Here is a 27,899-nt window from a genome sequence, read left to right as displayed (position 1 = left end):
AAATATATATGTTAAGTCACTTTTTGGAAACGGAACTGAGAAAACAAGGGGTAGCTTGTTCTCTACGTCGTCTGATTCTAGACATATCAGTCATCATCCTGGGCCCTCCGTTGAAGAGGTATTGACGAGCCAACTCTGAATACCCAAAGTTAAAAACAAATTTAAGGCGGTACTTACTGGTGTTACTCAGATCTCCTATCTCCCCCTCTTCATCTATCAGTGTGACAGTAATCTCCCCTTCCTTCTTCACTCCAAAAACGGCATCCTCCTCTTTTTCTTCCTCCTCTTCTTTCACAGTAACATCTTCCACCTCTTTCACTCTGAACTCGTCTTCCTCTTCTTTCACTGAAACGTCTTTCTCTTCTTCTTTCAATGTAACAGCCTCACCCTCTACCTCTTGTTTTACTGTGACAACCTCTTCTTCCTCCTCCTCTTTCACGACAATGTTCAGCCCCAGAGCTTCTTTCTCCGTCCAGCAGACCACCTCTTCTTTAACAAGAGGGGAGAAGTTTAGGGAGCTCATGGTCGGGGATGTTAGCTAGCTAGCTATCATTAGCGACTAGCCTAGTGCTAATTTAACCAGCCAGCTACTATAGCTGACTAATACAAAATAACGTAATATTAAATAGGTTAACAAGTAGATACGACCGAAGTGTGTCGAAAACACAGCAGCTAATATACACCGAAAGCGTATAAATAACTTGAATCTTTCGGCTATGTTGGCTAGCAAGCTACCGAGGTGGGTGACGAGCTGTTTCTGAAGAACCGTCCACTAGATTATACGTCACGCTGGCAGCGTCGCCTGAAAGACGCACATCGCCGTCTGCTGACTGGAGGGGAAACGCAGTTGAGGATCATATTTTATTTTCAGACAAAGATTATTTGAAACGGATTTAATTCAATAATACTATTATATCGAGACATACAAAGGCCGGAATGTGTTGATTGATTAGTGCAAATAAAAAAACGTTTACAACTGCACATTTAAGGCAGTTTCATTAACTCAAACTAAATCTAAATAATTAGCAAGCTACTGTAGGTCCATACTGCTCCTACGTGGTGTAACAATACATCATGTAGATGTATATATTGAACAGACTAGGTCCATACTGCTCCTACATGGTGTAAAAATACATCATGTAGATGTACACTACCATTCAAAGGTTTGGGGTCCCTTAGAAATGTCCTAAAGAAAATCAATTTTTTTCATTTATTTACCTGTTTTTGCTTTGTCATTATGGGGTATTGTGATGTCATTATTGGTTATTGTGTAGATTGATGAGGGGAAAAAATGATTGAATCAATTTTAGAATAAGGCTGTAACGTAACAAAATGTGGAAAAAGTGAAGGGGTCTGAATTCTTTCTGAATGCATTGTATATATAGGGGCAGTACTTAGTGACATCACTTCATGAAACAGGAGGAACAAATATATAACATAGTTTCACAGTATCAACATTCAATGTATCAAAATATATGACCAAGCTGGAAGTGGAAACGCCAGCCCAGCCACAATCCTTGAGGTTCACTGATGATCAACCTCCTCCTTCACATCTGACTCCTGATGATCAACCTCCTCCTTCACATCTGACTCCTGATGGTCAACCTCCTCCTTCACATCTGACTCCAGTGATCAATCCAGAGCGTCTTCTTTTTTGGGGAATCCCGATGGACGACGTCATCGAATAGGACGTCATCCCCACAACCGCCCACAAGTTAATTGTCATTCAGGTTATCAATGGGAAGAACATTAGCAATATGTCCTGTCTGGTAACTTGTCTCGTTCAATGGATTTACATTGGCAGGTGCACAGGGAGAAACCCCATTTTAAAAAACTCAGTTGATCTTAAACTGCGGAAACACTTTTGGAAGTCTTTAACTGCATCAAAGTCTGTGGCCTGTGATGTTGGGACAAATGATAGTCCCTTATTATACAAGAGACAAAATTCACAAATTCTACAGCACAACGGCAGAGTCATGTCTTCAGTGTAAAACTAACAATGACTCAATAATCCTTCTGGGAATGTTTTAATGTCATAAAGTTATGGGCGGACTTAGAAAGTTGGCTGTCAGAAGTACAGTTATACAATGTAAAATTACTTTTAATCTGTCTGTCTGTATATTTCAAAACATGGCATTTGAGGGTGCAGTGAGATACCCCAGAGTTGGACGATACTTTTCTCATAAATCATCAAGAGAATACACACAGGAGAGAAACCTTTTAGCTGTTCTCAATGTGGGAAGAGTTTTGTTACATCTGGGGAACTGACTGTACACCAGAGAACACACACAGGAGAGAAACCGCATAGCTGTAATCAATGTGGGAAGAGGTACTCTGATAAAAGATCTCTGATCAAACATCATAAAATACATGGGGTTGTTTCATGATATCAATGAAATGATGTCACAATGTAGAATATTTTTACCAATGTAGAAGGAGTATTTTAATGATGTCACAATGTAGAAGCCTAAACGTTTTTCCCCTGTTCTATTGATTTCAACATGATATGGATATTAGCCTCAGGGGGAAAATCCAGGCTCTGAATTGGAAGAGTACTATTTATGTGATTTAACAAAGTCAGTAACAAAAAGAGTTGTTAAACTTACCACGTTGGTGACCCACTTGAATAAAAATGCAACACTTCAAATTGTAGCAAGCTGTTTTCTACAAATTGTCCTCTAACCAGGGATGTACACATTATTCCCAGATTCGGGTGGTTTTTGAGCTGTTAGTTTTAACAGGACGTGCAACCTCATCTCCCTCCTCTCGCACAAATGATTTTAGCATTATATCGATGAGTGATGACAAATAAGTGTTGCGTTCCTTTGTTTAGCGACCCCTAAATTGAAATGCGTCACTCCAGAATGTAGCTGACTGTCTTCTGCATGTTGTCCTCTAATCAGTGAGATAAAAGATATCTCCCATTTCCATGTGTTTTTTTAGTTGACAGTTTCAACAGCACGAACAACCTGATTTCCCCCTAATCGATATCAGTGATCAGTGATTACTTGTCAAAACAGCAGCATTTTTGGTGCTTGTGCAATTTATAAGGTGCTTTTTTTTAAACGATTATTGTGGCAGATGTTTGTGTAAATAGCACATGTTATGTTTAGGTTTTCAATTTATCCCAAACTGTTTCTGCAAATTGGTTATTGATTTTGACACTTTAAAACTGTGTTTTGACATTGGGCTATCCCACCTAGCAAAATGTAATTGAAAAGACGTTGAAAATATGACTATGCAATCAAATATTTCATATTTACATTTCATGTAGCATTTAGTAATGATATTTATTCATGCAACCAACTGACAATTGTTTGGTACAATTATATTGACAATGTTGCCCTGCTTTTAGAATATCAGGATTCATTCTCAGATGTGCTAACCCAAATGTACTAGAGCATGACATTGGGGACTGGGCCCCGATCCAACAACATGCCTATCGAGTGAACTCTGAAAAGAGAGAGAAGCTCCGCAGTGATTTGGAAAGTTACTATGGTTATTGCAGGAGTTTCCTCTTGAAATCAGACATGTCCGTGTGGTAAGGACAACTTGGTTGCTGATTATCTCAAGGGTGGGCAGTCAAAAAGATTTGTGTTTTGCGTTTAGCCAGTGAGTTGCCATGGATCACAATTTATTTTGACTGCACGGAGATGACTGCACGGAGTATTGGAGATGAGTTTTGCTTGGGCTCGTTCCAAGTGGACGAGAGTTCTAGAAGCTTGTGGGAAAAAATTATATATTTTTTCTTGTTTTTAATTGTTGACAGCCAGTAGACACCATGTTTATATTGTATTGGTGAAGCATTGTAGTTGATAATGTGAAATGGAAATTGTTTTCTGTTGTCCAACAAAAATATAGGATATATTTGTTGTCTTAAGGGGGAAGGTGTTACAGTCTTTGGTTTTTCCATTTATGTTTTGAGGTTGGATTTCAGCACGTATAGCTCGTTAGCATGTAGGGTGCACTGATTGGCGTCACCTCGTTAGTCTGTATGTGTTACACCTGTGCTGGCTTGTCCATCTCGTTAGTGGGAAGGTGTTTCACCTGTGCTGGTCCAGGTTCTATTTAAGAGTGTCTGGCCCAGTGCTCCAGTTGTCTTGATAGATGTGGAGAGTCAACACCTTTAGTTGTTCCACTTTCTGTCTAAGTTTGTTGTGGGTTTTTCTTTTGTTTGCCTCTTCTTGGGCAAATTCAGTGGGTCTCATGGTGGGTGTATTTTATGTCCCAGTTCTTGTTACTAGTTGTTGTTTGTAAGATACTTATTAACATAAATTAGACAGGATACAGTCTTATTAAAATGAGATAATAGTGTTTACTCTCGGAGCACGCTACCATTTGATCATAAACAACAGGTTTATATACAATATATGACGTCATAGGTTACAGAATAAGTCTCCTTGTCCTGACTAATAGAAAACAGGTTCAAAAGTTCGTTACAACTTCCCAGCGCACACACATGACACACAATATAATATATTCTCCTGAAGGCTCACTATAATTTATTACCACTTTAGCAGACAACTCAAGATAATGGAAGACCTAAAAAGTTACCCACAGCCTTATCTAAACACCTCAGGGCCAGTTGGGTCAGTTCAACCATAGTTTAACGACCCTTTCTGCTTATTTTATGACCCACAACACAAATCTCTTTTCAACAGGCGTGCAGAGTTCAATTAGTTATAGTTTTATCTAAAGCTAGAAATTGTTTTAATTATTTATTAACAAAATTCCTAACACTAGTCAACTTTCATTGGTCACCCCATAGTGACTTTCAGAGCCCATCTTAAAAAACAAGCTTATATTTTTGGATTGGATATTTTTATATTTTAATCAATGGCATTTCCTTAGGATGCTCATTAGTCTTTAAGTTGGTATTATTGTTTTTTATCCTCTTATGTTTGTGTACTAAATATTCCTGTTTATTTTCATTGTTTTTTCCTGAGAAGCCATTGTGTTGCATCCATGTCTGAAATGTGCTGTATAAATAAAGCTTGATTTGATTTCAACAAATGAATCCAATGACTGACCAATCAACAGACTCTTGGTCCATCTTAGTATGAAAAACAGTATCACTTTTCCTGCCTGCTGAAGGTGTGGTGGAGTGGTAAACACCACCCCCGGCTCTACCAGGGGCTTGAGGTGGTCTCCCACAGCTCTGCTTATTATGTCATGTTCTGTGGCCTTGCTGTTCCATTTCATGACTGCCCCTGCAACACAGAAAGAAACACATTTAGTTATATTATATAAAACACTCAAAGTAATGGATATGATGCATCTATGGCCTCAGTTACACCTGGCACCTAAATGTGACTTCTGTCATCCGATCACTCCAAGCTGCATTAGGTTCAGATCTACCAGGATGGGCCTTTGACGCAGTCAGGCCACCGAATATGCATAAGCAATATAAAGAGATGTGGGGAAAAGTACATTTTACACACATTACCTTCATAAATCAAATGTTATAGGTCACAGTCAGTTGTTATTGTAGTGAAATGCGAGACAAGACAAGTAGGCACGCAATGGATTATGGTCATTGTAGTTAATTACGTTTTATGAGCTAAACTATGTAGAATATTGGCCTGTTGGAAACTACATCTCCCTACTACATCACACAGTTCAGTCTGGGTCTGATTTATCTCTAGAGAAACTACAACTCCCTACTACATCACACAGTTCAGTCTGGGTCTGATTGATCTCTAGAGAAACTACAACTCCCTACTACATCACACAGTTCAGTCTGGATCTGATTTATCTCTAGAGAAACTACAACTCCCTACAACATCACACAGTTCAGGCTGGATCTGATTTATCTCTAGACTAGTTCTAGACACACCCTCTGGGCAGACAGGCCAAAGGCGCTTGCTTGCCAAAATTCAGGGAATCGTTGATCTACTTCAGAGGAACTGTGTCTAGAGTGATTTCCTGTTGTTTTGACACCTCACTGGAAAACTAGAATAACTATCTGTTGCTACAGAACGAGACGACCAATTCCCAGTTAGTCTGTGTCTCGTTCTACACACATGTACACATACCAAGATCACGTGTTTTCTATATGCACAAGATAGTTTGACTATATAAGGCTTCTGAACTCCTTGTGTCATCGAGCTCTCGGCCTTCCACCTCAGAGTGTAGGGCTGACCAGCTACATTATTGCAATTCTTATCAAATAAAGGTTGATTGTTTGAAGAAATGATAAAGTCTTTCCTGATTGGTTAGAATTTCCACCACAATGTGCAGTAACAATGTTAGACCAGACTCATAGTACAGAATGAATGACTGACTGCCCAGTTCAACGTCAGTTCACCGTCTCACCTCATACTTTATTGGAGCAGCAGCAGCTGACTGCCCGGTTCAACGTCAGTTCACCTCATACTGTATTGGAGCAGCAGCAGCTGACTGCCCGGTTCAACATCAGTTCACCGTCTCACCTCATACTGTGTTGGAGCAGCTGACTGCCCGGTTCAACGTCAGTTCACCTCATACTGTATTGGAGCAGCAGCAGCTGACTGCCCAGTTCAACATCAGTTCACCGTCTCACCTCATACTGTATTGGAGCAGCAGCAGCTGACTGCCCAGTTCAACATCAGTTCACCGTCTCACCTCATACTGTATTGGAGCAGCAGCAGCTGACTGCCCGGTTCAACGTCAGTTCACCATCTCACCTCATACTGTATTGGAGCAGCTGACTGCCCGGTTCAACGTCAGTTCACCTCATACTGTATTGGAGCAGCAGCAGCTGACTGCCCAGTTCAACATCAGTTCACCGTCTCACCTCATACTGTATTGGAGCAGCAGCAGCTGACTGCCCGGTTCAACGTCAGTTCACCGTCTCACCTCATACTGTATTGGAGCAGCAGCAGCTGACTGCCCTGTTCAACGTCAGTTCACCGTCTCACCTCATACTGTATTGGAGCAGCAGCAGCTGACTGCCCAGTTCAACATCAGTTCACCGTCTCACCTCATACTGTATTGGAGCAGCAGCAGCTGACTGCCCGGTTCAACGTCAGTTCACCATCTCACCTCATACTGTATTGGAGCAGCTGACTGCCCGGTTCAACGTCAGTTCACCTCATACTGTATTGGAGCAGCAGCAGCTGACTGCCCAGTTCAACATCAGTTCACCGTCTCACCTCATACTGTATTGGAGCAGCAGCAGCTGACTGCCCGGTTCAACGTCAGTTCACCGTCTCACCTCATACTGTATTGGAGCAGCAGCAGCTGACTGCCCGGTTCAACGTCAGTTCACCGTCTCACCTCATACTGTATTGGAGCAGCAGCAGCTGACTGCCCGGTTCAACGTCAGTTCATCGTCTCACCTCATACTGTATTGGAGCAGCAGCAGCTGACTGCCCGGTTCAACGTCAGTTCACCGTCTCACCTAATAATGTATTGGAGCAGCAGCATCTGACTGCCCGGTTCAACATCAGTTCACCGTCTCACCTCATACTGTATTGGAGCAGCTGACTGCCCGGTTCAACGTCAGTTCACCTCATACTGTATTGGAGCAGCAGCAGCTGACTGCCCAGTTCAACATCAGTTCACCGTCTCACCTCATACTGTATTGGAGCAGCAGCAGCTGACTGCCCGGTTCAACGTCAGTTCACCGTCTCACCTCATACTGTATTGGAGCAGCAGCAGCTGACTGCCCGGTTCAACGTCAGTTCACCGTCTCACCTCATACTGTATTGGAGCAGCAGCAGCTAACTGCCCGGTTCAACGTCAGTTCACCATCTCACCTCATACTGTATTGGAGCAGCAGCAGCTGACTGCCCGGTTCAACGTCAGTTCACCGTCTCACCTCATACTGTATTGGAGCAGCAGCAGCTGACTGCCCGGTTCAACGTCAGTTCACCGTCTCACCTCATACTGTATTGGAGCAGCTGACTGCCCGGTTCAACGTCAGTTCACCTCATACTGTATTGGAGCAGCAGCAGCTGACTGCCTAGTTCAAACATCAGTTCACCGTCTCACCTCATACTGTATTGGAGCAGCAGCAGCTGACTGCCCGGTTCAACGTCAGTTCATCGTCTCACCTTATACTGTATTGGAGCAGCAGCAGCTGACTGCCTGGTTCAACGTCAGTTCATTGTCTCACCTCATACTGTATTGGAGCAGCAGCAGCTGACTGCCCGGTTCAACGTCAGTTCATCGTCTCACCTCATACTGTATTGGAGCAGCAGCAGCTGACTGCCCGGTTCAACGTCAGTTCACCATCTCACCTCATACTGTATTGGAGCAGCTGACTGCCCGGTTCAACGTCAGTTCACCTCATACTGTATTGGAGCAGCAGCAGCTGACTGCCCAGTTCAACATCAGTTCACCGTCTCACCTCATACTGTATTGGAGCAGCAGCAGCTGACTGCCCAGTTCAACATCAGTTCACCGTCTCACCTCATACTGTATTGGAGCAGCAGCAGCTGACTGCCCGGTTCAACGTCAGTTCACCGTCTCACCTCATACTGTATTGGAGCAGCAGCAGCTGACTGCCCGGTTCAACATCAGTTCACCGCCTCACCTCATACTGTATTGGAGCAGCAGCAGCTGACTGCCCGGTTCAACATCAGTTCACCGTCTCACCTCATACTGTATTGGAGCAGCAGCAGCTGACTGCCCGGTTCAACGTCAGTTCACCGTCTCACCTCATACTGTATTGGAGCAGCAGCAGCTGACTTGATCGTTGATGCTAATCAGCATGTTTGAATCTGAGAGTAAATAGAGCCGACTACACCTCTAAAAATGAAGGGTTCAACTGGAGTTGTTCTCAGATCCCCTAAGAACCGTAGGGTTCTTGGTCAATGAAAAACAGCCCCAAAAGGTTCTTCAAAGAACTTGTTAGAAGGTGGGTTCATCGAGGAACCTCCGTTGTTGCTGGACTTCTTCCGGGAACTTCGCAATTACAACTGAAAACGATGGTGACAAGTTTGGATGCGACAACAAGTTAAAAAGGTTAAGTTGGGTTGATGTTTGCCTCTGAATATGTCTCGAAATAATTTATATAATAGTATAACATACTAATAATGAATAACAAAGACAATTATGGTTTTCTGTGAACATCTTCCATAACGTTACTATAGTTAATTACCGTAAATATTAGAAAGCCGGGTTTGACCGTCGGCGTTGTATGAGCTACAGTACAGTACCGTTATCTAGCTAGCTAACGTTATGTCCTAACTAGGCACAACTAGGTTTGGATTATTTCCCTCAACTATATTCTTTCCCATATATTGTATATCGTTTCCATAAAGCCAACATGGCTTTACACTCATTAACGTAAGTTTCCAATCTAGAGCAGTTCTCACTTTTGTGATAATGAACTAGCTAACGTTAACTAACTAACTAAGGACGGTGACCTGTCCAGACGAGATGTTACAACGAACTGAATCGTCAATGGAGGTCTTCCTCTTTATATAGCCTGCTACAGCATGCAATACTATTAACTCACAAGAGGCCATAACGTTACATGTACAATACTATCCCATTTTGGAAACGTTACATGTACAATACTATCCCATTTAGGAAACGTTACATGTACAATACTATCCCATTTTGGAAACGTTACATGTACAATACTATCCCATTTTGGAAACGTTACATGGACAATACTATCCCATTTTGGAAACGTTACATGGACAATACTATCCCATTTTGGAAACGTTACATGGACAATACTATCCCATTTTGGAAACGTTACATGTACAATACTATCCCATTTTGGAAACGTTACATGTACAATACTATCCCATTTTGGAAACGTTACATGGACAATACTATCCCATTTTGGAAACGTTACATGGACAATACTATCCCATTTTGGAAACGTTACATGGACAATACTATCCCATTTTGGAAACGTTACATGTACAATACTATCCCATTTTGGAAACGTTACATGGACAATACTATCCCATTTTGGAAACGTTACATGTCCGCCCCCTTGTGGAGGGAAATTAATATCTTAGATGGTAGCTGTAGATGGATTCAAATGCATAATGGTATTAATACAGTGTCTAGACTACCTCTTTTGTATAAATGCCCTTTAAAATCCAAACACAGTATTGCCACGCAGCAAAATGTTGTGTGTAATCTTTCGAGTCAGCTTGATAAAATATTGAACAATTTGTGTACAAAGATATCTTGAAATGTGATATTAGGCCTGTATGGCAGTCCTGTTACTGTATGGCAGTACTGTATTGGCTAGTGCTTTCTCCAATATTTTCTTCTATTTTGCATTCAATTGTATGTTGATGCCATTTATCTTTCAATATGTATTTAATATATATATATATAGATTAATGCTTGTAAGACATTTACATTTACATTTACATGTAAATGTAAATGTAAGACTATAGTAAGACTATTCTCTGACACATTTTCTCCTCCTTTGAAATCCTTATAGGACAGAACATGGACACAATGCAATTGGGATCAAGAAGAAGGTACAGATCTGTTGTAGGACAGCTGCATTTGAAGTGTACATTTAACCTACATAGCAGTCAATACAAACTGACATCTATTAGCATACAAATGTGTGCAAATGATCTTTTCAGATCTTCTCAGAAATGAATCAAGTCCATGGAATGGATATAGACAAAAAGACCATCAGCGGAAATCCATTTCACCATGAGAGTGAAATCCTGCTGGCCTTTGATGGGGAGAACATCCACGTCCTCGAGGACGTCCCCATGGGTCTTGAGGCTCTGCTAGGGCTGTATTTTCTATTTTCCCTTAAATTTCCCCAAAAAATGTCAGAAAAACTTACTTTTAAGATACTGTGTTCTGGGGATAAGATAAGTTGGGGTGAAGTTACCAGGGCCGGTCATAAAGATGGCAAACTTCCTAACATTACTAAGTGGATATGATATACACACTAAAGCGGAAAAATCTGTATTTAGCATCAAGTCTACAATATTGTTAGTTTACCTATGATTCATTTTTAATGTACGTTGTTTTTATTGTACATCATTATTTTATATATTTTAAATGTCATGAAAAGCGCTATACAAAGTAAATATATTATTTATTATGGTCTGACTTGTCTGCAGAAAAGTTTATTTATCTAAGTTTTGTTTGGTAAATTGTTTGTTAAATATTAATTCACATTTGTGGTGCCACTAAATAAACAATTAATTATTTAAGTCAATATTGTTATTATTAAAATATGTTTTTATAATGGAGTGGTGGACAGGGAGTTAAAAAAAATTACCCCAAAAGGTTCTTCGAGGAACCATGATAAGGGGTTCTTCACATAACTTATGGGCGTTCCCACAAAAGGTTCTTCAAGTAACTTTTAGGGGTTCCCCCCCAGTTTCAATTTGAAGAACCCCTTTAGAATACTCCAAGAACCTTTACTTTTTAGAGTGTATATTGATGAAAGTCACCTTGTCCAAGAGACATTTACATAGTTACACAACAAGATGACTATTTTGGGGCGAAATAGCGGCCACAACAGACAGACCTGATATGGCCCATAATTCCACGTCCTTGGACGTCACGGGCTGAGTGGGTATGACCAAAGTTATTCTATTTAGCTACACTTTGTCGTACATTTTTACACTATAATAAATGTTTCTGATGCCACATAGCCTGTCAAAGGGAGTCGTTGGTTTTTTGAGGCAGTCGCTTTTTAGCTTTTTGTCTGAAAGTATTTTCTCAACTGCGATACCAACTCCAGTCAGCAGAATGCGATGTGCGTCTTTCAGGTGATTTTGCCACTGAGACGTATAATCTAGTGGATGTGACGCCTCTTCAACATCAACAGCTAATCAGCCACCTTGTTTCACTCTAACTTTATGGAAAAAGGTTTATTCAATCAATCTAGCAACTCCTCCCATACTGGGAAAATACAGGAATACGCACTCAGAGCCTCCTGATTGGGTCCTGTTTACACCTCCAAGGTGCCCCCCTCACACAGGAATACACACGAAGCTTTTCTAAAAACTACATTTTGCGTGTTTCGCTCACCTCTTTTTTTTAAACTAGGTTTGAGATGTGGTATCTACTCGACTCGCTGCCTCTCAGATTAAAAGGTGGGTCCATCTGCTCTATTCCCAAAGTGTGGTCTCCCTGAGATCCCAAGTTTGAGGGATCCCTGGTGCAACATTTACCCAGGTCGTCAGGAGCGGTCACCAAGTGAAGATTAACATCCCCATCGCCAAATGTGGTTAATTTCTTTAATATCAAATGAGGAGACAAACTTATCACACAAGTCAGACTTAAATCTAAATATTTATTGACTTATTAATAAGGGAGCAGGTCAATACAACACACAAATAAAGTGAATCAATTGAGTGCTCTACGATGATGGCTGGTCAACAAATCACCCCCAGATGATTCGTTGAGAGCCACGATACAAAAGTACAAAGGTCTTTTACAGCCAAGATACACCCCTTTCAACCTACATGACCAACAACAGATGTATAGAACGGGTCACAAGTTTAAGATTTGTATGAAAGATACTTATAATTCTCAACAGACAGTATCTGCTGTAAAAACAGTACTCGGTGTAGAGACCAGGGTCTGGCCCTGAGGTCGTCTCTCCCTGGTACCATATAGAACAGAAACATTAACTCATGCTCTGGAATACGGTCTCTTTGGGTTTTATCACCCAAAAGACATTGTAAATCTCCGGTCAGTGTTTTCTCCCAGAGGCCCATCCTCAGTAGAACACACAGACACAATAGTTCTAAGAACCCTCTATTCTGTCGCATAAAACAACCATTTGATCCAATAAAAGTATTATAACATAATGTTGCAGTTTTGCTCTCAGTGTTCACTGAAAGTTGACTAGTAACAACAACTGGGACCTAAAAGTCACCCACCATGAGACCCACTAAATCTGCCCAAGAAGAGGCAAACAAAAGAAAAACCAACACCAAACTTAAAGACAGGAAGCAAACCAAAAAGGTGGATCAACTAAAGGTGTTGACTCTCCAAATCTATCAAGACAACTGGAGCACTGGGCCAGACACTCTTAAATAGAACCTGGACCAGCTCAGGTGAAACACCTTCCCACTAACGAGATGGACAAGCAGCACAGGTGTAACACATACTGACTAACGAGGTGACACCAATCAGTGCGTCCTACGTGCTAACGACCTATATGTGTTAAAGTCCAACCTCAAAACATAAATGGAAAAACCAAAGCCTGTAACACCTTCCCCCTTTAGACAACAAATATATCCTATATTTTTGTTGGACAAGTTTGCTCACCCCCAACAGAAAACAACTTCCATTTCACATAATCAACTACAATGCTTCTACAATATAAACATAGTGTCTACTGGTTGTCAACAATTAAAAACAAGAAAAAACAAATTTCTAAATAATAATATACAATAGTATTATTTTTAAAATCCTTTTTCTTTCAATAGAATCCTAAAACCCACTAGCCCCCAAAAAACTAGTCTCCAATACGGAAAAACGTGCCGTCAAAATAAATTGTGATCCATGGCAACGCACTGGCTAAAAGCAAAACTTGTTGACTGCCCACCCTTGAGACAATCAGCAACCAACTCCTGCAATATCCGTAGTAACCTTCCACATCTGAGAATGAATCCTGATATTCTAAAAGCAGGGCAACAATGTCAATATAATTGTACCCAAAAATGGTCAACTGGTTGCATAAATAATTATGATTAATAAATGGTACATGAATTGTAAATATAAAAACCAAATGTAAACCCCTTTGTTAATATGTATTGGCAATACTTCACTTAAAGATGAGGCATAGAATAATAAAACATGTATCTTTTGTCAGGCTGGATGTTTGAAATATGAGGTGATTTGAGTCATGCTTCTTCAGTAGTGGAATAAAGACAATTAGCATTTGAATGTTGTCAAGAAATACTGGAGTGATGTCAGATTGTTAATAAAATTGATTATAGACCAATTTATTATACTGCTTTCATGTTATGTATATACACAAACATCTGCAACAATTATCATATTACATGTATTTTTTTTAAATAAGCAGCTTTTTCAACTTGTAGAAAACAGCTGGCTACATTTTGAAGTGTTGCAATTTGATTAAAGTGGGTAACCAACGCAGTAAGTGTAAAACAGCTCTTTTTTTTGTTAGTCACTTTTTGTTAAATAATACTCTTTCAATTCAGAGCCTGGATTTCCCACTGAGGCTAATATCCATATCATACTGCAATCAATTCAACAGGGCAAAGGATAAGGTAGAACATCATTAAAATACTCCTTCTACAATGTTAAAACATTCTACATTGTGACATTATTTCATTGATATCATGAAACAACTTCTTCATGTATGTATTTTCTGATGTTTGATCAGAGATCTTTTATCAGAGTATCTCTTGTCACACTGATCACAGCTATACGATTTCTCTCCTGTGTGTTCTCTCTGGTGTAGAGTCAGATTGCCAGATGTAGTAAAACTCTTCACACATTGATCACAGCTGTAAGATTTCTCTCCTGTGTGTGTTCTCTGGTGCACTGTCAGCTCTCCAGATCTACCAAAACTATTCCCACATTGATCACAGCTATAAGGTTTCTCTCCTGTGTGTGTTCTCTGGTGTACAGTCAGAGAGCCAGATGTAGTAAAACTCTTCCCACATTGATCACAGCTATACAATTTATCTCCTGTGTGTGTTCTCTGGTGTTGAGTCAGAGAGCCAGATGTAGTAAAACTCTTCCCACATTGATCACAGCTATACAATTTATCTCCTGTGTGTGTTCTCTGGTGTTGAGTCAGATTGCCAGATGTAGTAAAACTATTCCCACATTGATCACAGCTATAAGGTTTCTCTCCTGTGTGTGTTCTCTGGTGTACAATGAGATAGCCAGATGTAGTAAAACTCTTCCCACATTGTTCACAGCTATAAGGTTTCTCTCCTGTGTGTGTTCTCTGGTGTCTAATAAGATAGCTAGATGAATAAAAACTCATCCCACATTGAGCACAGCCATATGGTTTGTCTCTTGTGTGTAATCTTTGATGTATTTTAAGTTTTAATGAAGAATTTAATCTTTTACCACAGTCAGAGCAGCAATGAGATTTCTCTCCTGTGTGTACTCGCTGGTGTATTTTAAGTTCTGATGAAGATTTGCAACCTTTCCCACAGTCAGAGCAGCAGTGAGATTTCTTCCCTGTGGGTCTCTGCTGGTGTTTCTTGAGGAGTTCTGATCTGGAGAGACTCTTCTCTGCCTCCTCAGCGTCATGAGGTTGTTGAGGCTCCCCAGAGGATCCACGATAGTCACATCTCTCTCCTGTGTGAACAACAAGGTCAGACAGACGGTTAAAGTCCCACAACAGCAGAAATCCACTGTTAATTTGAGGTAAAAGGTGATGCCCAGAGTATACCCATTAAGTTGTACAACAATTGACATCTGTTAAATAATTTTACAATTGTCTTAAGATAGTCAAAACCTAAGCAGTGTGCCAGATGACCTTCGGTCTCCAAAAAAGGCCCCTTTCTGTGTTTGCTAAAATTGCGGCATGTGAGGGCGATGCACACATGATTTGCAGAAGCTCCTCCTAATGAGGGAACCGATGTAGTACATCTGCCTGGAGCAAAAATGGTGAGCAGATTTTCATTTTTCACAATGTATTCTGAACATTACAGCACAAGATCAGGAGTGCTACTGAAGGAAACTCACATTAAGTTCTGTGTCTATTCACTAATTCACCACCGTGGGGGAAAACTCAGGGGAGTTCTCATAGGCTGACAGCAAAAATAGCCTCCATTTACAGGTTGAATATGAGTGAATTTCACATTACTTTTGGATTACAACTGTCAGGCTCGTTTGAATCACCTGCTTAATATGTTTGTGTTATTGTCGCAAATCAACTGCTTTATACTTATAAAACACTTCAACCAGTAAAATGCTCTTTAGCTAGCTTTGCCATCAGCCTGAAACTGAGGGTTTGAACATTAAGTATTTAACAAATTGGCCAATAACTTCACCTAACAACAACATAGACCTACTGTAGGACCCATAACTTCACCGAACCACAATAACTACAGACATACTGGAACACCTGTGTGTTGTACAATAGCCTATCCATCAAGGAACAGTTCTCCACAAATTATGAGCTAAGTATCTCTGTGTCCAAACAGACTAACAAGACCCTACCAGTAAATCAAGCAGACAATAACATTATAAACACCAATTTGTTAGGGATGTTGGATCCAACGTGGAGCACGGCATAACTGTCTTTACCAGAGTAATGAATGAAGAAGCACTTTGGTTGTTGTTGCATGTCGTGATGTTTGTCATGTGACTGGAATTCAGAAAATGATTTCCTGGATCAGCTGATGATAGTTGAACATGTGACTGTAACTAAACAGCGTATTAAGAATTATGTGTAATTATTGAAGAACCTCGTTAATGACAGAATCCATTTGAGTGTCTAAAAAACTAAAAAAAATATTTATATATATATATATATATATTCCACCTTTATTTAACCAGGTTGTAAATGAGAACTTGTTCTCAACTTGCCTACCTGGTTAAATAAAGGTGAGATAAATAAATAAAATAGATCAGCAACGGTGGCTTGCAAACAGTGGATAGTAAGTAGCCCACCTTTGGAATAACTATGTATAGTTATAACTGTAGTATCCTGTATAAATGTAGTATCCTGTATAAATGTAGTATCCTGTATAAATGTAGTATCCTGTATAACTGTAGTATCCTGTATAACTATGTATAGTTATAACTGTAGTATCCTGTATAAATGTAGTATCCTGTATAACTATGTATAGTTATAACTGTAGTATCCTGTATAACTGTAGTATCCTGTATAAATGTAGTATCCTGTATAACTATGTATAGTTATAACTGTAGTATCCTGTATAACTGTAGTATCCTGTATAACTGTAGTATCCTGTATAAATGTAGTATCCTGTATAACTATGTATAGTTATAACTGTAGTATCCTGTATAACTGTAGTATCCTGTATAACTATGTATAGTTATAACTGTAGTATCCTGTATAAATGTAGTATTCTGTATAACTATGTATAGTTATAACTGTAGTATCCAGTATAGTCTGGGAGGAGGTGAAACCACTCAGGCTTATTTGATGTGATCTAATGTTTTGACCATCTAGTTTCTTACAAGCATTCAGTCACCAAAGGGGGTTCGGTCATTCCTTTGTTAATATACTGTCTCATTGACAAAAATATTTTGGATTATTTGTTTACATCATTCCTTTGTCTCGACCCAGAACACAGTAAACGTACCGAGGTTCTAATGTTGCCAAGGAGACACATTTGATTATTTATTTACAGTTTGGAGGGTTGGGGGTCTGACATCCAGGACACATTTGATTATTTATTCAGTTTGGAGGGTTGGGGGTCTGACATCCAGGATACACATTTTAGTTCTAATGGTGCCGTTCTGTTATTCTTTTCAGCTTCTTTTTCCAAGCATCTTACATTACTCTGAGACTAGTTATCCTGGGATCTTACATTACTCTGAGACTAGTTATGCTGGGATCTTACATTACTCTGAGACTAGTTATCCTGGGATCTTACATTACTCTGAGACTAGTTATCCTGGGATCTTACATTACTCTGAGACGAGTTATCCTGGGATCTTACATTACTCTGAGACTAGTTATCCTGGGATCGTACATTACTCTGAGACTAGTTATCCTGGGATCTTACATTACTCTGAGACTAGTTATCCTGGGATCTTACATTACTCTGAGACTAGTTATCCTGGGATCTTACATTACTCTGAGACTAGTTATCCTGGGATCTTACATTACTCTGAGACTAGTTATCCTGGGACCTTACATTACTCTGAGACTAGTTATCCTGGGATCTTACATTACTCTGAGACTAGTTATCCTAGGATCTTACATTACTCTGAGACTAGTTATCCTGGGATCTTACATTACTCTGAGACTAGTTATCCTGGGATCTTACATTACTCTGAGACTAGTTATCCTGAGATCTTACATTACTCTGAGACTAGTTATCCTGGGATCTTACATTACTCTGAGACTAGTTATGCTGGGGAATAGTTTCAATACATTTGCAAAAAACCTAAACCTGTTTTTGCTTTGGCATTATGGGGTATTGTGATGTCATTATGGGGTATTGTGATGTCATTATGGGGTATTGTGATGTCATTATGGGGTATTGTGATACATTTTAGAATAAAGGGATGCAGCGATATTACATTTTTGGCCAATACCGACATCCAATATTATTACTTGAAAATATTTTTTTTAAATCCAGGAACTTTACAACTTTATCTCTCTAGGTCATGCCAGTAGGTTACAGTAGGTTGTATCTCTCTAGGTCATGCCAGTAGGCTACAGTAGGTTGTATCTCTCTAGGTCATGCCAGTAGGTTACAGTAGGTTGTATCCAAGTGGAAACAATTATCAACCCAATGTGGAAAGTGTCGAATTTGGTCAACAACAAAATTAATGGCTTATTTGCTACGTGAGGTTTACTTGATCCAACAGAAGTTTCGTAATGCTTAAGTTGTTATGTGGACACGTGACATACCGACAACTTTGATAAAAAACAATATAGGAGTTGTCTGCAGATCGCTATGCATATTCATGCTAGTAGCTTAGCATCTCTCTCCATTGAATACAGGCGGTGCATATTCATGCTAGTAGCTTAGCATCTCTCTCCATTGAATACAGGCGGTGCATATTCATGCTTGTAGCTTAGCATCTCTCTCCATTGAATACAGGCGGTTGACGACAACAACCCTCATAGAATATAAACAATAGATTACAATAATTAGATGAATCCACCAATCCAAAGAAAGGATAGGCGGGAGCTAGACAACCCGCAGTGCCGCTTTGTAGACAACAACTCCCCTTGTTAGGGCAGAGACATCTTGTCAGTATATTCATAATCTTTGGTGTGGCCAACCCAACTCTCACATGGCACTATTGGGGGGCACGGTGTGTAGTAAATCATCACTACATGAAAATCACTACATGCCGTGCCCCCCAGTCTGCGGTCAGCAGATAGACCCTTCTCAAATAAATATGATAAGCCACTTTTTGGAAACGGAACGGAGAAAACAAGGGGTAGCTTGCTCTCTATGTCGTCTGATTCTAGACATATCAGTCATCATCCTGGGCCCTCCGTTGAAGAGGTATTGACGAGCCAACTGAATACCCAAAGTTAAAAACAAATTTAAGGCGGTACTTACTGGTGTTAATCAGATCTCCTATCTCCCCCTCTTCATCTATCAGTGTGACAGTAATCTCCCCTTCCTTCTTCACTCCAAAAACGGCATCCTCCTCTTTCTCTTCCTCCTCTTCTTTCACAGTAACACCTTCCACCTCTTTCACTCTGAACTCGTCTTCCTCTTCTTTCACTGAAACGTCTTTCTCTTCTTCTTTCACTGTAACAGCCTCACCCTCTACTTCTTGTTTTACCGTGACATCCTCTTCTTCCTTCTCCTCTTTCACGACAATGTTCAGCCACAGACCTTCTTTCTCCGTCAAGCAGACCACCTCTTCTTTAGCAGGAGAGGAGTAGTTTAGGGAGCTCATGTTCGGGGATGTTAGCTAGCTAGCTATCATTAGCGACTAGGCTAGTGCTAACTAAACCAGCCAGCTACTATAGCTGACTAATACAAAATAACGTATAATTAAACTAAATAGGTTAACAAATAGATAAGACAGAAGTGTGTCTAAAACACAGTTGCTAATATACAGCGAAAGCGTATAAATAGCTTGAATCTTTCGGCTATGTTGGCTAGCAAGCTACCGAGGTGGGTGACGAGCTGTTTATGAAGAACCGTCCACTAGATTATACGTCACGCTGGCAGCGACGCAGTTGAGGATCATATTTTATTTTCAGACAAAGATTATTGTAAATGGATTTAATTAAATAATACCATTATATTGAGACATACAAAGACAGGAATGTGTTGATTGATTAGTGCGAATAAAAAATGTTTACCACAGCATATTTAAGGCAGTTTCATTAAGTTATACTACATCTAAATTAGCAGCTAGCTACTGTAGGTCTATACTGCTCCTACATGGTGTAACAATACATCATATAGATGTATATAATGAACAGACTAAGTCTATACTGCTCTTACATGGTGTAACAATACATCATGTAGATGTATATAATGAACAGACTAGGTCTATACTGCTCCTACGTGGTGTAACAATACATCATGTTGATGTATATAATGAACAGACTAGGCCTATACTGCTCCTACATGGTGTAACAATACATCATGTAGATGTATATAATGAACAGACTAGGTCTATACTGCTCCTACATGGTTTAACAATACATCATGTAGATGTACACTACCGTTCAAAAGTTTGGGGTCCTTGTTTTTTAGAATCAAATTTTTTCATTTATTTACCTGTTTTTGCTTTGTCATTATGGGGTATTGTGATGTCATTATGGGGCAATGTGATGTCTTATGGGGTATTGTGATGTCATTATTGGTTATTGTGTAGATTGATGAGGGGAAAAATATTTAATCAATTTTAGAATAAGGCTGTAACGTTACAAAATGTGGAAAAAGTGAAGGGGTCTGAATGCTTTCAGAATGCATTTTATATATAGGGGCAGTACTTAGTGACATCACTTCATGAAACAGGAGGTACAAATATATAACATAGAGTCACAATATCAACATTCAATGTATCAAAATATATGACCAAGCTGGAAGTGGAAACGCCAGCCCAGCCACAATCCTAGAGGTTCACTGATGATCAACCTCCTCCTTCACATCTGACTCCTGATGATCAACCTCCTCCTTCACATCTGAATCCTGATGATCAACCTCCTCCTTCACATCTGACTCCTGATGATCAACCTCCTCCTTCACATCTGACTCCTGATGATCAACCTCCTCCTTCACATCTGACTCCTGATGATCAACCTCCTCCTTCACATCTGACTCCTGATGATCAACCTCCTCCTTCACATCTGACTCCTGATGATCAACCTCCTCCTTCACATCTGACTCCAGTGATCAATCCAGAGCGTCTTCTTTTTTGGGGAATCCCGATGGACGACGTCATCCAATAGGACGTCATCGCCACCACCGCCCACAAGTTAATTGTCATTCAGGTTATTAATGGGAAGAACATTAGCAATATGTCCTGTCTGGTAACTTGTCTCGTTCAAAGGATTCACATTGGCAGGTGCACAGGGAGAAACCCCATTAAAAAAACTCAGTTTTCATTCATTTGTTGAAAATGAAACATGTTGAAATCAGTAAAACATCAAAGGATTCAACTATTAAACAAACAAATGGATCAAACAGATCAATCCCACTGTTCCAGCCTGCTGAAGGCGTGGTGGAGTGGTAAACACCACCCCCGGCTCTACCAGGGGCTTGAGGTGGTCTCCCACAGCTCTGCTGATGGAGTGGTAAACACCACCCCCGGCTCTACCATGGGCTTGAGGTGGTCTCCCACAGCTCTGCTGGTGGAGTGGTAAACACCACCCCCGGCTCGACCGGGGGCTTGAGGTGGTCTCCCACAGCTCTGCTGGTGGAGTGGTAAACACCACCCCCGGCTCTACCGGGGGCTTGAGGTGGTCTCCCACAGCTCTGCTGGTGGAGTGGTAAACACCACCCCCGGCTCTACCGGGGGCTTGAGGTGGTCTCCCACAGCTCTGCTGGTGGAGTGGTAAACACCACCCCCGGCTCTACCGGGGGCTTGAGGTGGTCTCCCACAGCTCTGCTGGTGGAGTGGTAAACACCACCCCCGGCTCTACCGGGGGCTTGAGGTGGTCTCCCACAGCTCTGCTGGTGAAGTGGTAAACACCACTCCCGGCTCTACCGGGGGCTTGAGGTGGTCTCCCACAGCTCTGCTGGTGGAGTGTTAAACACCACCCCCGGCTCTACCAGGGGCTTGAGGTGGTCTCCCACAGCTCTGCTGGTGGAGTGGTAAACACCACCCCCGACTCTACCAGGGGCTTGAGGTGGTCTCCCACAGCTCTGCTTATGTCATGTACTGTGGCCTTGCCGTTCCATTTCTTGACTGCCCCTGCAACACAGAAAGAAACATATTTAGTCATATTATATAAAACACTCAAAGTAATGGATATGGAGCATCTATGGCCTCAGTTACACCTGGCACCTAAATGTGACTTCTGTCATCTGATCACTCCAAGCTGCATTAGGTTCAGATCTACCAGGATGGGCCTTTGACATAGTCTGGATGCAGTCAGGCCACCAAATATGCATCAGCAATATAAAGAGATGGGGTGATTGAGTGGGGAAAAGTACATTCTACACAAATGACCTTCATAATAGCAAAGAACAAATGTGTGTGCCTGAGGGGAAATTAACTTTCATACAGCCAAAAGGGGTGAGAAATTACACCAATATCTGTGGACAATTTGCACTAATGTAAATAAACATGGATTATGGAACATATTCCCTTTTGCTTACGTGATGAACCGCTAAGGGGACATAAATATTGACCATCTAAACCATCTGTGACCTCTCACCTCTCTGGCTGTAGAAGTGTTCTTCCTAACCAGTCCCTCAACAGCTCTCTGACTGAGCTCCACCCTCACTGGGTCTTCAGAGGAGAGGAAGGCTGAGGAGGGATGGAAGGATGAATGGATCAGTCAGTCAATAAAGTGTAGAGCTTCTGTCTGACAAAATCACTATTTTAGTAGTTCATTAAAGTAAATAAGGCTTTATGACTGCTGAATACCAACTATCAATCACTTAGATCATGTATTTTCAGGTAGAGATACATCCTTGGGACGTCCCTAGCCCATTGAAGTTAACATTTAAAAGGGTTAAGGTTAGGGTTTAGGGTAGGGATGTCCCAAGGATCCCGGATAGCATTGACCATTGTGCATTCTTCTGTCTCTTTTACATAGCAGGTGATGGGTTCTGATTTCTGACTAACTAACTAACTAAGGACGGTGACCTGTCCAGACGAGACCTGTTACAACGATCTGAATCGTCAATGGAGGTCTTCCTCTTTATATAGCCTGCTACAGCATGCAATACTATTAACTCACAAGGGGGCATAACGTTACATGTACAATACTATCTCATTTTGGAAACGTTACATGGACCATACTATCCCATTTTGGAAACGTTACATGTACAATACTATCCCATTTTGGAAACGTTACATGGACAATACTATCCCATTTTGGAAACGTTACATGTACAATACTATCCCATTTTGGAAACGTTACATGGACAATACTATCCCATTTAGGAAATGTTACATGGACAATACTATCCCACTTTGGAAACGTTACATGTACAATACTATCCCATTTTGGAAACGTTACATGTCCGCCCCCTTGTGGAGGGAAATTAATATCTTAGATGGTATCTGTAGATGGGATTCAAATGCATAATGGTATTAACACAGTGTCTAGACTACCTCTTTTGTATAAATGCCCTTCAGAATCCAAACACAGTATTGCCACGCAGCAAAATGTTGCGTATAATCTTTCAAGTCAGCCTGATAAAATATTAAACAATTTGTGTACAAAGATATCTTGAAATGTGATATTAGGCCTGTATGGCAGTACTGTTACTGTATGGCAGTACTATATTGGCTAGTGCTTTCTCCAATATTGATGTTTATCTTTCATTTGCTGTATTGGACTTATGATTTCATGAAATTATATTATATGATATCCCTGTGGCGCTAGGCTAGGCTATGCTAGTCAGCGTTTCTGATGAGAATGATCCCGGATCCGGGATGGGTAGTCCAGAAAGGTTTTAACCTGCAGGAATATTTTCACATTTCTATCTCATGGTTAGTTCCTAGGATAATGCAACTCATACATTTACATCTTTCAATACTTCTAAAATGGGGTACAGGTTTAAAATAATTACAGGTGCACCTTACTATCTTATATTATATCATAAATTGTCTTAGTAAACACAGATTCTAGTTCATCCAGTTCACACAGATAGCTGACTGGGCCCTTTACACCTCCAAGGAGCCCCCCTCACACATGAATACACACTCAGAGCCTACTGCCTCGCCCCTCTTTACACCTCCAAGGAGCCCCCCTCACACAGAAATACACACTCTGAGCCTACTGCCTCGGCTCTGTTTACACCTCCAAGGTGACCCCCCTCACACAGGAATACACACTCAGAGCCTACTGCCTCGGCCCTGTTTACACCTCCAAGGTGCCCCCCCTCACACTGGAATACACACTCAGAGCCTCCTGACTGGGCCCTGTTTACACCTCCAAGGTGCCCCCCCTCACACTGGAATACACACTCAGAGCCTCCTGATTGGGCCCTGTTTACACCTCCAAGGTGACCCCCCTCACACTGGAATACACACTCAGAGCCTCCTGACTGGGCCCTGTTTACACCTCCAAGGTGCCCCCCCTCACACTGGAATACACACTCAGAGCCTCCTGACTGGGCCCTGTTTACACCTCCAAGGTGCCCCCCCTCACACTGGAATACACACTCAGAGCCTCCTGATTGGGCCCTGTTTACACCTCCAAGGTGCCCCCCCTCACACTGGAATACACACTCAGAGCCTCCTGACTGGGCCCTGTTTACACCTCCAAGGTGCCCCCCCTCACACTGGAATACACACTCAGAGCCTCCTGACTGGGCCCTGTTTACACCTCCAAGGTGCCCCCCCTCACACTGGAATACACACTCAGAGCCTCCTGACTGGGCCCTGTTTACACCTCCAAGGTGCCCCCCCTCACACTGGAATACACACTCAGAGCCTCCTGATTGGGCCCTGTTTACACCTCCAAGGTGCCCCCCCTCACACTGGAATACACACTCAGAGCCTCCTGACTGGGCCCTGTTTACACCTCCAAGGTGACCCCCCTCACGCTGGAATACATACTCAGAGCCTACGAGGTTTTGATAAAAACTCCCCTTTGTGTGTTTCGCTTTTTTTTTCCCTCTTTTGTTTAAACTACGTTTGAGATGTGGTATCCACTCGGCTCGCTGCATCTCAGATCAAAGGTGGGTCCATCGGCTCCTTTCCCGAAATGCGGTCTCCCTGAGATCCCAAGTTAGAGGGATCCCTCGTGCACCATTTACCCAGGTCATTAGAAGCGGTTTCCAAGTCAAGATTCACATCCCCAAATGTGCTGGTTAATTTCTTTAATATCAAATGAGAGAAAACTTATCACACAAGTCAGAGTTATTCTTAAACTAAATCTTTATTCACTTAATAAGGGAGCAGGTCAATACAACGTACAAATATAAAGATAATCAATTGAGTGCTCTACGATAATGATGGCTGGTCAACCCACGGGACAAAAGTCTTTCATAGCCAAGATACACCCCTTTCAACCTACATGACGAACAACAGATGTATAGAACGGGTCACAAGGTTAAGATTTGTATAAAAGATACTTACAATTCTCAGCAGACAGTATCTGCTGTAAAAACAGCACTCTTTGTGTAGAGACCAGGGTCTGGCCCTGGGGTCATCTCTCCCTGATACCATATAGAACAGAAACATTAACTCATGCTCTGGAATGTGGTCTCTTTAGGTTTTATCACACAAAATACATTGTAAATCTCCTGTCAGTGTTTTCTCCCAGAGGCCCATCCTCAGTAGAACACACAGACAGAATAGTTCTAAGAACCCTCTATTCTGTTGCATAAAACAACCATTTGATGCAATAAAAGTATTATAACATAATGTTGCAGTTTTGCTCTCAGTGTCCACTGAAAGTTGACTAGTAACAACAACTGGGACAAAAAAGACACCCACCATGAGACCCACTAAATCTGCCCAAGAAGAAGCAAACAAATGAAAAACCCACACCAAACTTAAAGACAGGAAGCAAACCAAAAAGGTGGCGCAACTAAAGGTGTTGACTCTCCACATCTATCAAGACAACTGGAGCAATGGGCCAGACTGGACCTGGACCAGCTCAGGTGAAACACCTTCCCACTAACGAGATGGACAAGCCAGCACAGGTGTAACACATACTGACTAACGAGGTGACACCAATCGGTGCGTCCTACGTGCTAACGAGCTAGACGTGATAAAGACCAACCTCAAAACATAAATGGAAAAACCAAAGCCTGTAACACCTTCCCCCTTAAGACAACAAATAAAACCTATAATTTTTGTTGGACAAGTTTGCTCACCCCCAACAGAAAACTTCCATTTCACATAATCAACTACAATGCTTCTACAATATAAACATAGTGTCTACTGGCTGTCAACAATTAAAATCAAGAAAAAACACGTATTTCTAAATAATAATATACAATCGTATTATTTTTTTCTCCTTTTTCTTTCAATAGAATCCTAAAACTCTAAAACTAGAACTCTCGTCTTCCTAGAACTCACTATCTTCTAGAACGGACATGTCTGATTTCAAGAGGAAACTCCTGCAATAACCATAGTAACTTTCCAAATCACTGCGGAGCTTCTCTCTCTTTTCAGAGTTCACTCGATAGGCATGTTGTTGGATCGGGGCCCAGTCCCCAATGTCATGCTCTAGTACATTTGGGTTGGCACATCTGAGAATTAAATCTGCTATTCTAAAAGAAGGGCAACAATGTCAATATAATTATACCCGAAAATTGTCAGTTGATTGCATAAATAATTATGATTACTAAAAGTTACATGAATTGTAAATATGAATTACCAAAACCAAACGTACACCCCTTTGTTAATATGTATTGTCAATAATTAACTTAATGGTAAGGCATGGTATAATAAAAAAAGAAAATACATTATTTTTTTGATTGCATAGTCTTATTTTCAACGACTTTTCAATTACATTGTGCTAGGTGGGATAGCCTCAATGTCAAAACACAGTTTTAACGTGTCCAAATCAATAACCAATATGCAGAAACAGTTTGGGATAAATTGAAAACCTAAACCTAACATGTGCTATTTACACAAACATCTGCCACAATAATCATATTTCTTGTATTTTTTAAACAAGCTCCTTATAAACTGCACAAGCACCAGAAACACTGTTGTTTTGACAAGTAGCAATAAATCACTGATATCAATTAGGGGGGAAATCAGGTTGTACGTGATGTTGGAATGCATTTAAATGTAGGGGTCGCTAAACAAAGGAACGCAACACTTATTTGTCATAACTCATCGATATCATGCTAAAATCATTTATGTGACAGGAGGGAGATGAGGTTGCACGTCCTGTTAAAACTAGCAGCTCAAAAACCACACGGAATCTGGGAATAATGTGTACTTACTAAATCTCATAAATAGTACTCTTTCAATTCAGAGCCTGGATTTTCCCCCTGAGGCTAATATCCATATCATGTTGAAATCAATAGAACAGGGGACAAACGTTTAGGGTTCCACATTGTGACATCATTAACCTGTTATGGCTTAAGTATCAGCAGTGAGTAACCTGGAAAGAGGTGGCCATTTCAAACGGCCTCGTACTCAATTCTTGCTCGTACAATATGCATATTATTATTACTATTGGATAGAAAACACTCTCTAGTTTCTAAAACAGTTTGAATTATTTCTCTAAGTGAAACAGAACTCTTTTTACAGCCCATTTTCTATCCGGAAGTGAGATTTCCAAGAAGCTATGTCTCTCTTCAAGAGACTCTCTATAAAAGGACATGGCACTTAGGACTGTAGAAACACGTCATACGCCTTCCCCTGGTTGTCATGCGGAAGTGAGAGCAGAAATGACTTGATTATCTCGATCAGGGATCGAATACAACCTCTTGGACTGAAAGGACCGACGTAATTTTTTTGGTCGAAGGCGCGAATTTGGTCCTGGACTAGCCTCCTGGAAAATCGTCGTAATAGGTGAATATGACAGATGGAGGTTAGCGCCGCACCGCCAGATGGAGAGGTTAGCGCCGCACCGCCAGATGGAGAGGTTAGCGCCGCACCGCCAGATGGAGAGGTTAGCGCCGCACCGCCAGATGGAGAGGTTAGCGCCGCACCGCCAGATGGAGAGGTTAGCGCCGCACCGCCAGATGGAG

At 41.1% G+C, this 27,899-nt stretch overlaps 5 protein-coding genes across 7 annotated transcripts in view; 1 reads left to right on the top strand and 4 right to left on the bottom strand.

The window, feature by feature from the left end:
- The window catches only part of LOC139550153 (chemotaxis regulatory protein ChePep-like), a 214,713-nt gene extending 213,870 nt beyond the window's left edge, over positions 1-843 (bottom strand). The window contains exon 1 of the mRNA XM_071360834.1: positions 178-843. Within this exon, the coding sequence (XP_071216935.1) occupies positions 178-523 (346 nt within the window). The 5' untranslated portion in view covers positions 524-843. The remainder of the gene's footprint in view (positions 1-177) is intronic.
- LOC139548854 (zinc finger protein 180-like) overlaps positions 1-19,877 on the bottom strand; it is a 300,106-nt gene extending 280,229 nt beyond the window's left edge. The window contains exons 1-2 of one of the 2 annotated variants that reach the window (XM_071358752.1): positions 19,155-19,870; positions 13,865-15,231 (exon numbers count right to left, since the gene is read on the bottom strand). In XM_071358752.1, coding sequence (XP_071214853.1) covers positions 14,270-15,231; positions 19,155-19,500 — 1,308 coding nt within the window. In that variant the 5' untranslated portion in view covers positions 19,501-19,870 and the 3' untranslated portion in view covers positions 13,865-14,269. Of the gene's footprint in view, positions 1-13,864; positions 15,232-19,154 lie in introns of those variants that run through there. The other variant, XM_071358764.1, reaches the window with a different exon arrangement.
- The window catches only part of LOC139549743 (gastrula zinc finger protein XlCGF17.1-like), a 627,316-nt gene that overhangs the window by 379,469 nt on the left and 219,948 nt on the right, over positions 1-27,899 (bottom strand). The gene's annotated exons all lie outside the window — the stretch shown is intronic.
- Positions 1-27,899, top strand: part of LOC139548097 (zinc finger protein ZFP2-like) — a 210,398-nt gene that overhangs the window by 68,148 nt on the left and 114,351 nt on the right. The gene's annotated exons all lie outside the window — the stretch shown is intronic.
- The window catches only part of LOC139548119 (zinc finger protein ZFP2-like), a 408,144-nt gene that overhangs the window by 291,161 nt on the left and 89,084 nt on the right, over positions 1-27,899 (bottom strand). The window lies entirely within an intron of this gene.

Source organism: Salvelinus alpinus, chromosome 2 (assembly GCF_045679555.1).
Source record: "Salvelinus alpinus chromosome 2, SLU_Salpinus.1, whole genome shotgun sequence".
Taxonomy (NCBI): domain Eukaryota; kingdom Metazoa; phylum Chordata; class Actinopteri; order Salmoniformes; family Salmonidae; genus Salvelinus; species Salvelinus alpinus.
This window is presented reverse-complemented; position numbering and strand designations above follow the sequence as displayed.